The sequence below is a fragment of the Mycetomoellerius zeteki genome, unplaced genomic scaffold (genome assembly GCF_001594055.1).
Source record: "Mycetomoellerius zeteki isolate Tzet28-1 unplaced genomic scaffold, Tzet1.0 scaffold221, whole genome shotgun sequence".
Classification (NCBI taxonomy): domain Eukaryota; kingdom Metazoa; phylum Arthropoda; class Insecta; order Hymenoptera; family Formicidae; genus Mycetomoellerius; species Mycetomoellerius zeteki.
This window is the reverse complement of record NW_017257184.1, coordinates 2,295,782-2,308,367: the sequence shown is the minus strand read 5'-3', so window position 1 is coordinate 2,308,367 and position 12,586 is coordinate 2,295,782. Positions and strand designations below refer to the sequence as shown.

General features: G+C 35.1%; 2 protein-coding genes across 4 annotated transcripts in view; both read left to right on the top strand.

Moving 5' to 3' along the window:
• Positions 1-948, top strand: part of LOC108722905 (zinc finger protein 91) — a 342,323-nt gene extending 341,375 nt beyond the window's left edge. Inside the window, exon 12 of the transcript XR_001936620.1 lies at positions 907-948. The gene's annotated coding sequence lies outside the window, so the exon portion shown is untranslated. The remainder of the gene's footprint in view (positions 1-906) is intronic.
• A 1,247-nt stretch (positions 949-2,195) lies between these two features.
• Positions 2,196-11,355, top strand: P5CS (Delta[1]-pyrroline-5-carboxylate synthase). 3 transcript variants are annotated; one of them, XM_018448268.1, is made up of 7 exons: positions 2,662-2,760; positions 5,604-5,949; positions 7,962-8,609; positions 8,821-9,638; positions 10,219-10,509; positions 10,722-10,918; positions 11,046-11,125. In XM_018448268.1, the coding sequence occupies exons 1-6, from the start codon at positions 2,662-2,664 to the stop codon at positions 10,887-10,889; spliced, it is 2,370 nt and encodes a 789-aa protein (XP_018303770.1). In that variant the 3' UTR covers positions 10,890-10,918; positions 11,046-11,125. The 3 variants fall into 3 exon arrangements, with proteins under 3 accessions (XP_018303772.1, XP_018303770.1, XP_018303769.1); XM_018448267.1 differs by lacking the exon at positions 11,046-11,125 and having other exon boundaries at positions 10,722-11,030; XM_018448270.1 differs by lacking the exons at positions 10,219-10,509; positions 10,722-10,918 and having other exon boundaries at positions 2,196-2,760; positions 11,046-11,355.
• Positions 11,356-12,586: the final 1,231 nt, after the last annotated feature.

Sequence of the window (12,586 nt, the reverse complement as noted above, 5' to 3'; positions counted from 1 at the left end):
TTTATTCAAGAATTACGCGTTATACGCGGAAGAGCCTTGCTTAAAAGGATTTTATCAGACTCGGACAGCGTTATGGAAGCATTCCTATTGTATACCTTTATATAAGCTTCCATTCAACTTGTAAATCGTTTGCGATAAGGGATTCTAAAGAAAATTATATTTATAAGTTAAAAGTAGGAACAAGAAGGATGACTTTCGATTATTTGCCTGTCAGCCTTTTTGCTGACAAGCCTCTTCATCGACGGATTTGTTTTGTTGATGTACATAGATTCACTTTTACTGTAATTTTCACGCCATTCATGTACATATGAATTATGTACTCCTGTTTGCGCACAAATTTATTTGAACGAATAATTGATTTAATATTATTAGCCAATATTAGATTGTGATATTGTTAATTTTATTGATAGAATAACGAGAAAAATTTCACACACGTATCTAATAATTTATCATCTGTTTACATGTGAAAGTCTATAAATAGCTTGTGACTACACGATTTGTACGACACTGCTTATATTTGTTGGAGGACATACGTCCCTCGCGCGCTTTATTAGTTTACATATGAGAAATAAGCTCTAAACGTGTCGAAAAAGAGAGATATATCTTTATTTGAGAAATTTCTAAAATCTACTTTTCCCATTTTCCGTTTTTCCTGCTGTACAATAATCTTCCCACGAGAGAAATTCTTTTTCCGTGATATTCATATTTGTTCTACGGGAATATAAACGAGCGAAATTTATTTGTGAAAATGCATAGTCAGAATCATTGCATTTCGTAAAGTCTGTATCACACCATGCATTGTAAATACGGATTGAATTCAGTTTATTAACTGCGTATCGTTGATTAATCAATCTGATTAGTTAATCAACGATTGGCAGTTCGTAATCCAATCCGCATAAATAATAGATGCGTTCGGAGAGACGTTATTAGGGCTATTTGTGTCATTCTTCATCGTTCAGATGTAAAACAAAGATAGAATAATATAAATAATGCTAATAGCGTCTTCCCAAATGCATCTAAAACTTTGTCTACAATAAGATTTTAAGGCGTAAAACTTAAGTTTAAGCCTTAAAGCGATTCAACCAGTAAGAAATTGATCAATTACAGTTACATATGAGAAAAATAATCAATTATGATTGATGAATTTCTCACAGCTTAAGGATTAAAACTTAAATTTTAAATATTAAAATCTTATTGTAGACGCCATCTAACGTGTAGTGTGACACGAACTTAAGAAGAACATAGTCGGAACTTTACGTGTCATAAATCGAAAGTATGATGGAATTTTGATAAAATACGCGTAATATTGTATAAAGTAACACATAATATCTATCACGTTATGTATGATGTAATGACACGTGGTCATTTATAAATCCGATAAAAATCTTGAAAAACTCAAGTACTTAGTAGCGATATATGTCTCAAGCACGATAGGTCTCTCCAATATAACATGTACATACATCCATATACAGGGTGTTCCATTTTAATATCCCACCCCAAATAATTTTTTTATTTTTGATCTTAGAGAAAATGTTGTCCCTCTCAAAGCCACACAACTTTTGTCTGAAACATTTTTTCTAAGATTAAAAATAAAAAAGTTATTTGGGGTGGGACATTAAAATGGGACACTCTGTAGACATATGCGCGTATCGCTTTAGATCATTGTAGATTTCACGTAATGATCAGCATGATATCATTTATTATTGCTAATTAGCAGAATGACGATAGAGTAGGAAGCATACGTGTAATCGAATTGTGTAACGTGCGTCATACGCATGTAAATGTTGCTTCGTTATGCGACATTCCATCATGCAGGTTTATCGCGTACAGATCAACTCGCTTGCATACAAGCCGTGACGCAAAGTTGAAAAAGAATGGGTACATTATCAGCAATGCTGTTTGCTCGAATCGCAATCTTCGGGGTCGAAGTTCGCCAAGGCAGATCGCACAAAGGCAATTCTGTCCATATAAATTCGAATTTTTGCGTTATCCTGAAACTACAGTTGAAAAATGTTCGGAAAAACGACGAAACGTAAGGTCGAGCGTGACGTGCGCGACGTCGTCTAGATAGATTTCCCCGGCGGAAGAGATTCCTCCCTCTGGTTTTCTCCCTGGTACGCTTCGTTCACTTGACGCGTTTCTAATCTGGCCGCGATAACGACGTCTTTCAAAGTGATTTCGTGCAGAAAGAAGCAGTGTGCCGTTGACCATCGCTGCGGCCGCTGTACCTCGATGACGAGGTACAAAATCAGTCCCGTCTCTCCTCTCTCGTCTCGCGCCGCGATCCGTCTCTTTTCGCGTTTTCCTTTTTTCTCGGCTCCGATTCGACCCGGAATTAAAATCGGTAAACAAGTCAGATCGTCCTATTTGACATTACATTGGCATTTTTTCCCTCGCTGGCGGATATTCATAATACGCAGTCGAACACTCTGACATCTTTTCTTTTTTTCCTGTATATTTTGTTGCGCCAGGTAAACGACCATTTCACGTGCAATCTGGGTGATTGTTTTTCACAATAATAAATAGTCATTAGACAATCATAATTTTTCGAGAGCAAGTTTTCTAAGCGACTTCTGAATTTTTTGAAAATTAATTGAAAGAAAGAGAGAGAGAGGGAGACAGATTGAATTAATCGTGCTTCGAAGAAGATATCGAGGAACCATGTACTCGATTCTGTTACTAACAAGATTCACTCGACTCGGTAATACGCCTCTAAGATTGACATCGTCGTTCATAGGACCGCGCTTGCTGCAGCAAACAGTACGTGAAGTTATGTATGACTTCGTACTTCTATTTGACAGGGAAAGCGGTTTATTCATTGGGGTATATTCGACCTTACGAGATAACATTGTATTAAAATGCGACCGACTGTAAGTTCGAGAAATTGTGATAACGTAGTTTTACGTGAGTATAAATTGACGTCTTGGCTCACAGATTTCCTATCACAAATCACGCTTTAAAGTTTATCGATTATGTGTGTACAGTATATTATTTCTCCAAGTGAAGTATACAATACAAAGGTGGTTTCGAAATGGTGTTAAGAAATGTATTCACCAACGTAGACCGACGTGTGTAACGAGTTTCATTACGTTGTATCACCGATATGAACGTGTAGTGTAGACAAATAGTTGTCTGTCGATGAAACTTCACCTTCTGAAAATGAACGTGCTCGCTTGTCCACTATCGTTGAACGTGCATACAAACCTGCAAGTCGAAAAATAATTTTACCAATTTTGCCGATAACCGACACAGTTTACAGGGGGTATCGATACGCGCGTATCGATACCCCCTGTAATGTTGCAAGTGTTCCGTGTGCCCGAGTTAAACCGTGATAATGCAGCACATGACACGTCACAGTGATAACGCATAGATGTTGGATAGAGACAGTCGAATGCGTATTCAAGTCGAATGACATTTACTACTACAAGTAAAATGAGTTGTATCGGATAGATGGTGACGCTTGTTTATAACATATAAATCTGAAAACGTAGATAAGGGGAAAAGATAAAAAAATTCAAAGTTTATTGTCAAGATATTCATTATGCATCTAATCCTCATTTTCATCATGATTGTTTCATAACGATAAGAGCTTTTTGAAGCTGGGTATAAAATACAAGAAATATGTTTTGTACCAGAGAATTAAAAAATAATATCAATAGTAATATAATAAAAAACAAACAACATTACTCTCTGGAAACGTAATAAATTAAAATTGTTTTAATCGACGTGCGCATTTTATAAATTAATAACCTTTTTTAGAAACAATAATAAACAAAGATATATTTGAAATCCATTTGTCTAATAAATAACTATATACATCATTGTATTATTTTTCAATTTATCATGCACAATTCTTCTTTGTCATCGGTGCTGTAATAAAATATCTTTCGTATACACGTGTGGAAAATTGTACTTTTCTCTCTATCTCGAGTAATGTATAGTCAGGAACTGATAAAAATAGAAAGCAAAGATAAGCCGGTTACGATATGATTTATAACGCGCAATTGGTAATCGCGTAACGGAACATCCCTACAGTTGCGAAAGCCGCGTTTATGTCACGAATATTTGTTTTTGCATCGAGAAGACATTCGTCTGCACGTGGAAAGTACATGAGATCCTGAGTATTGTGGATTTTATTAATCTAAGTTAACTGTTACGTTATCAAGTGTGCAGTGGGAAAATACAAGATATAGAGAATTACAGACAGATTGTAAATAGATATCTGATATATTATCATTTTTTATGAAGCTCTTTAGATAATTTATTAACACAAATTATTTTTCACTTACTCAATAAAACTATCAATATTATAATATAATTATAATAGAGATAATGTATTAATATACGTTAGTCCAAAAAAGTTAAAAGAGCTATTCTGCCCTCCAGAAATAGATAATTTTTATGAGAGTGCGACTTTGTCAAAAATGTGTGATCATAATGTGATGACTCATAGAGCATTTTAAAGCTTGAAGTCCCTACTTTTGAGATCGATAGTTTAGTAATGATCTGACTTCTATTCATTTTTTGTAGACTTCATTTTTTTTTAATATTAAGCGCTATTTTGTTCATCCTTTGTGAATAATCAATGTAAAAAACACGTTTCAATGTTGAATAACTAAAAAAATTGTGCAACGCTCAATGAATATGTAAACTAAAGGTATCTAAAGGTTCACTCTTTCAAAAGTTGTAAACTGCTTTTACAATTTTTACGCCATGGTACTTTGTAAAATTTATAAAAATTTTAGCGATCTCTATGTAGCTTCATAAATAGCTGTATAGCTTCATAAAAAAATCAGTTGGATATTTAAATTATCAATCCAAAAAATAGACTTCATATTTTATAACGCTTTTTGGATCATCTCATTACAATCATTTTTGGCAAAGTATACTGTCTCAGAAAAGATTGTAAAAGATACAGATAAAAATTAAAGAAAGATTTAAATAAAATTTGTTTTATATTGTATTGTGCCTGCAATTATATTAGATGAACACTTCATTAATTGTAGTAAAAACGATGAATCAATAACATCGTCAAATAAATATATATATGTAGAGATATATATATATATATATAAAGATAAGACGTTATATAATATAATAATCTTATATTCTCAAGTAGCTCTTGGAAAATACCACGCGCTTTAAGTATTTTAACCAATACAACGAGAAAAATCAGCTTTGCTTACATACGTAATTTAACTTTATATATTCTTTTAAACTTTATTAGAGATGTCATATTCTCAAATAAATATGATGTGTCTAATTGTAAGCACAAACAGACAACTTTGGCTCGTCTTTTCGTTCTCGCTTTAGCACAAATTTCCTCTATAGTATCTTACATCGTTATAACTTCATAATTTCTTCGATGAAGACTCCAACTTTTCAATAATGCCAAACTTTTTTGTTGCATGAACGTAGAAAGCAGTCGCTAATAACATCTTACTTGCCTTTAACAAGTAGTTATCACAGACAATATTTAATACAGAAAACCCTTTTTTCATTGAAATAATAATTTATTCAGAACTTTATCCATCTCTCTATTTTTCTTTACATTTGTTTTCTTATCACGATTTTATCTTATTTGTCACGAAAAACTTTTCAAGAGTAATGGCGTGTCGCAAGGATACGTGCAGAGAGAGCTGCAAACGTCGGAGAGACCACAAAGGCAACAGACCTTTACGGAGCGCAGCGAATTGAAATACGCCCGTCGACTGGTAATCAAGCTTGGTAGCGGTGTTATAACAAGAGAGGATGAACACGGTCTGGCTCTTGGACGTCTGGCGTCTATCGTCGAACAGGTAGCCGAATGTCAGATCGACGGTCGCGAATGCGTCATGGTGACTAGCGGAGCGGTCGCCTTTGGCAAGCAAAAGCTTACCCAAGAGCTTTTAATGTCCATGTCGATGAGAGAGACCCTGAGCCCTACTGATCACACGCGGGAACACGCAGGTAAATTATTTCTTCGTTCTAACAGCTTTTAATTTTACATCGTGCCAGGAATAATTTCCTGGCACGATTAGAATAATTAATAAAATAATTATCAAGAAATTTATGATATTGTATTTTATAATAATAATATGAAATAATAATATTATACTAACAGGTTTCCTGTTTGTATAAACGTTTATTACCAGGTATTAATATCTCTAATATTTATTTCAATTTCACCTCGACAATTTAACGTTGATGATTATGCAATCTCATAAAAATACGGTTTACTTAGATTCTACACGTGCCCAAAGCTCAAAGACTATTGATCACAAGTTCCTAAATTCAAGTTGACCTATTTCATAAGTAATGAACCTTATCTCCTTTACTCTTACTGCAAGACGGCCACTAAAACGTCAATGTTGGGCGCGGTAATTGGCGCAGGAATATGCCGCGCCAATTTCATGTTCTCTTGCACACACGTTCGTCCATCAGACACAATATCTAGGATACGACGCACTCAATAAACGCTCGCTTTAATTATTATTTTCATGCATCAACGGTAAGAGGTAAATTTCATATATATGTACATACATGGGTAAATTGCCATAGCATAATTGAGACCAGAATAAGCGATAATCTTGTTGTAGTTTACATAATTTCCCTTTGAGAGACCGGTCGAATGACGTCCCTAATTCCTAATCAATAATGTTTTCATAATTCTAATTAAGAATATATACTGCGAGTCATGTGCACATAAAGGAATTATAACAATGTTTAAAAAATGTAGTTTATTTTATCTCAACGTAATTTTCACTCAGAGTTTAGGTAGCATTATTAAACGCATTACTTTAAAGCATGTGTAATCATTGTCCAAGGCTCGCTTGAAATAGATGGCCATTTTGCATATATTACGAGATGTAATGTTATCATTACAAAATAACTATCTCAAAAAGCAGGAAGAAAGCAAATACTAATTTGAAAAGTTAATAAAATTTCGCTGTTGGCAAAATACGAATAATAATTTATTCGTTGCATAAATTATTATTCTCGTATGGGAACAAATATTTCATGAGAACATTTAATATGCATCGACTCTCAGAAAGACAATAACTTCCTCAGTAACGAATTTTCTCTCCGCTGATACATGATAGAAATGCTCTTACTGATATTACACAATCAAGGTTATTCCTCGCTAACGATTCATTGATTTAGTACAGTATATATGTTTAAAGAATAGAAACAATATAGCTTAAACAATTCACAAGCGGGATATTAATATTTTTACGAGACAGTCGAGCGAATCAATCTTGAGCTACATTTTAATATCTTCATCTAGTTATTAAAGAATTACAGAGCTTACTAAAGAAACATAACACATGTATTCTGTCTGAAACGTAAAATGGAAAAGAGGAAGAAACTTCAATAAATTGTACTGTCAAGAGACGTTAACGAGCTTCTGTCTTGAAATAATAAATGACTATTTGAAGAGTCTTTTAAAAAGAAGAAACAAAACGATTGACCATAAATTCTATCTGCAAGAATACCCAAGCGGGAGGTGTTAATGTCCGATAGTAGTTTCGAATACCCGTCTGGGCAGCCTGCCAAGTCGACAATATCCGGTCTGCTCTCTCCCTACCCCCCCCTCTTTCTCTCTCTCTCTCTCTATATATATATATATATATAGATTGAGCTAACAACTACCTGACGACGAATTCCTGTGGGATTCTATTTGTCCTGTGAATCTTGTCGAGTGTATCTTCTGATCGATGTACACGTTCGAGAGTAATTTTCTTCAATATCTTGTCAATCATCCGCTTGTTTTCTTGCCTTAGTAGCGTTTCTCCAAAATTGCTTTTAATTATTCAAAAAATCGTCTAGTTATACTAGAATTGTAGAGTTTCTCCAAAGCTGTATTTAATTATTCCAAAAATCGTTTAATTATGCTCTCTTTCGCATTAGCATTATCCCTGAAGTAAGACTTCAAAAGTGGACGTTGGGTAACTTACATCCCTGATAACATATTTGTGCAGGAACTATGTTAGAACCTAGAGCAGCGGCCGCAGTGGGTCAATCTGGTCTTATGTCTCTCTACGACGCGATGTTCGCCCAATACGGAGTCAAGATTGCTCAGGTACTAGTGACTAAGCCCGACTTTTATAACGAGGAAACGCGGAAAAATCTCTTCAGTACACTGAGCGAACTGATTAGCCTGAATATTGTGCCGATCATCAACACGAATGACGCGGTGTCTCCGCCACCAGACGTCGACGAGGAAGTCGCTGGCAGTGGTGGTAGACGAGGAATATCCATTAAGGACAACGATTCCCTAGCGGCTATGCTGGCGGCCGAAGTCCAAGCAGATTTGCTAGTCCTCATGAGTGACGTCGACGGAATCTACAATCTTCCACCTTGGCAGGATGGCGCCAAGATGTTGCACACCTTCAGCTCCGATCTAAGAGGTACTATCAAGTTCGGACAGAAGTCGAAAGTAGGCACAGGCGGCATGGACTCAAAGGTCAATGCCGCTCTTTGGGCGATGGATCGTGGTGTTGCAGTCGTCATCTGCAATGGTACGCAAGAAAAAGCTATCAAGAGTATCATGTCGGGCAGAAAAATCGGAACGTTCTTCACGCAGGCTGCCAGCTCATCCATTCCTGTCGAAGTGATCGCCGAAAATGGTAATAATAACTTGACTTTTGACTTTAAGATATTTTGTGTTTGTGTTTAAGAATCTTATATAGTATATATAAATTGGAGAATAAATAGTAGTTTAACGCGAGGAGTGTTCTGATTTAAACGATCCTAATTTTAATTTGTAGTTCTTTTATATTTATCTCATCTCGATATTTGAACGATTATATATATTCATAAATGCGAATAAAATTCCAGCTCGCGTCGGCAGTAGAGTGCTACAAGCGTTACGCCCGGAGGAACGAGCCGAGTGCATCAAAATCCTCGCAGACTCGCTCGAATCCAGACAGTCCGAGATTCTCTCAGCAAACTCATTGGATTTGGAAGCTGCGAGCAAAAAGAATCTGGCAAAGGCCTTACTATCGCGTTTGTCTCTAACTCCGGCAAAGCTCAAGTCCTTAAGTTCCGGTCTGCATCAGATTGCGAACGATTCATTAAACAATGTTGGTCGCGTACTCCGCAGGACCAGATTGGCTGATGATTTGGAGTTGGAGCAGATAACGGTGCCCATCGGGGTGTTGTTGGTTATCTTTGAATCGAGACCGGACAGTTTGCCTCAGGTAGCCGCCCTGGCCATGTCCAGCGCTAATGGACTTCTCCTGAAAGGTGGCAAGGAAGCCTCCCACAGCAACAAATACTTAATGGTACTTGTGAAGGAGGCGTTGGAAAAGTTCGGTGCCTCGAATGCTATTTCGCTCGTATCCACGAGGGAAGACGTGGGTGATCTTCTCTCAATGGAAAAACATATAGATCTCATCATCCCTCGCGGTAGCTCGGATTTGGTCCGCACGATCCAAGAACAGTCTAAGCACATACCTGTTTTAGGACATGCCGAGGGTATTTGTCACGTTTATGTTGACAAACACATGGATGTAACGAAGGCTATGAAAATCATTAAAGACTCCAAGTGCGATTATCCTGCCGCGTGCAATGCTATGGAGACGTTATTGATACACGAAAGTCTGATGAGCGGCAGCTTCTTTAGTGACGTGTGCAGCATGTTGCATAAAGAAGGGGTGAGTCAGCTTTTTCTAAGATTGAGTATTCAAAGAAAAAAAATATATATATGTATATAACTGCGTAAATGTATATCATTTTAGTCTTTTATTTTTTGAAATTAGTTTTTTTAAGAGGATCAAAGGATTTGCCACTAACTTCGAAAAATCCAAAAGATAAAGAATTTAAAAAATCCTTTTTCTTCTTAGTTCCCCCCCCCCCTTGTTTCGTGTCGTGCTACAGTATTTCGCGTATTTTCTGTTCGTGAGCAGAACTTTCATTAAGAACTTTTCATTGGGATTCTACAAAATGTTAAAAGTTTGTACTCAAGTTTGTACTCCGAGACATGTATTAACTTCTTTGAGACGAAATAGAAAAGATTGACTTTTCTGATACCTTTTCTTGAAATTCGAATAAAAGACAATATCCCACACATATGTAATAATGTACTGATGTAACGTTCCATTATTTTTTCATTAAAATAAAATTTATTGAAATTCTTTCTCTCGGTAGCAATAATCGGACTTATATGTATATTGCTTAACATTAATTTTATTACAAATGTCTCTTCTGAATGGATAAAACAATAGCATTTTCCAGGTAAAAATCAATTCCGGTCCAAAACTAAGAGAGCTGTTAACTTTTGGTCCGCCTGCTGCCAAAAGCATGCGAACCGAATACGGCGCACTTGAATGCACCATAGAGGTGGTTTCGGATGTCGATGACGCCATCAGCCATATTCATAAATACGGTAGTAATCATACCGATGTTATTGTCACCGAGCACGCCAGCACAGCGGCGCATTTCCAGAGAGAGGTGGACAGTGCATGTGTCTTCCATAATGCCAGTACTAGATTTGCAGATGGCTACAGATTCGGTCTTGGAGCGGAGGTAAGATCCCCAAAACAAAAACTAGTATTTTCATTAAAAAAACAAAAAACTTTCTTTTTTTCATTTATAAGATTACTTGGAACAGTGTGTCCAATTATAATGTTCTTACAAAGTATAAGAATAATAAGTGTTTGTAATTTATATGTTATAAATAAAGTAATTGTTTATATATACATATAATTATATATATATATATAAAATTCTTTTTGAAGGTCGGTATTTCCACGACACGTATCCACGCACGTGGTCCAGTAGGAGTGGATGGGCTTTTAACGACGAAATGGATTTTGAAAGGCGATGGACACGCGGCTGCGGATTTCGCCGAAGGAGGTAGCAGAACTTGGCTTCATCAATCCTTACCTCTCACAGAATCAGCGTGAATCGATCGCTTCGAATTTTATGATCTCGGGTTAGCTAGAATATCATTTAATAAAATACAATGAGTGAGTTTCTTCAAAAAAAAAAGACACAACGGACATAGGAAAACTTTATTACAAACGTCTCTTTTGAATGGATAAAACAATAGTATTTTTCAGGTAAAAATCAATTCCGGTCCAAAATTAAGAGAGCTGTTAACTTTTGGTTCGCCTGCCGTCAAAAGCATGCGAACCGAATATGGCGCACTTGAATGCACCATAGAAGTGGTTTCAGATGTCGATGACGCCATCAGCCATTAAATATAAATAGAAACAAATCAAGCATGATAGAATAAAAGAAATACTATCATTTCTAATCATTCTTAATACATAGATATATATAGGTATCGGATTAAAATTTAAACTTGTAACATAGATCGACACGACAACGAAAATATTTATAAAATACGAAATTTTTGCGTTTATGGAATAGGAATAGCTCGACATCATAGCTACATTATAGCTTTGATACCGTTTAAAATAATTGTAATTATAGACTTATAAAAGTATAATCTTTAATATATTTGAAATATAAATGAAATATTAATAAATTAATATTACCAATTATTATAAAGAGTATATTACTCTTTGTTATGACTAATCTTAGCAGTAATAAATATTTTTGTCGATGTATGCAAAAATATTATGTACTATGTATGTATATATATAATATCAAGAAACACTTGAATACAACTGAAAATAATAAGACATAAATTACTTTTAATTTTCGCTCCACAGACGCTCTAAACTTCAATCACATAGATAAATTACATCTTAAAGAGATTCTGTCAGTAGAACGATACAAAGTTCATAACAGAAGTTGTAAAGGATGTATTGTCGTTTTCAAAATTTCGAAAGTTTGTTAATGACGTAACAGTAGTGAAGTCTTTCTCTTTCAGTACTCATCTTGAAATCAACTCAGTAAACCTAGACAGGAGAGTTTGGATCCTATAGTTAATGGATTCGCGACTCTTTGTCGAGAACGATATAAACGTTGGTACAGCAGCAGTGCGCCTATTGAACGGGTAGCTGCCCCAGTTATAAATAACGTCAAAAGTTTATACCCGATTATAAAACCTATTTCACGGAAGACATATTTTTCTGAAACGCGCGCATAGTGCGAACGTTAATAATATTCTTGCAAATTTTCGAATGGAATCAAATAAGCTGTATGTTTAGCGAACAAAAAATACATTTCTAATATAAAAAAACACATTATTTTCAGATAATTAATTTTTATAAAAATTAGTCATACAAAATTATATGCTCATAATATAAAATTAATATAATAATTTACATTCCATAAAATTGGAATACATGTAATGAACAAATCAGGGTCTCTATTTTTGAAAAGAAACGTATACGAAAAACTAGGAAAATACTATAGTATACGTATATTATTAGTTTTTCGTATACATTTCTTTTCAGAAATAGGGGACTAGATATTTTTACAATTGATTTAGCTGAAGTTCTTGCATGGTTTATCTTTCTTCCTTTTTTCTCTACGTTGGAGAGAAAAAGAGAAAAGATAAACCGTGCAAGAAGTTTAGCTAAAAAGAACAGGCTTAATGTTTTACATGAATATTTCGCAAATTTATGCAACATTTTTATTAGAAGAAGTACTAAGATAAATATTTATAGGATTTCTAAGATAACTGTTG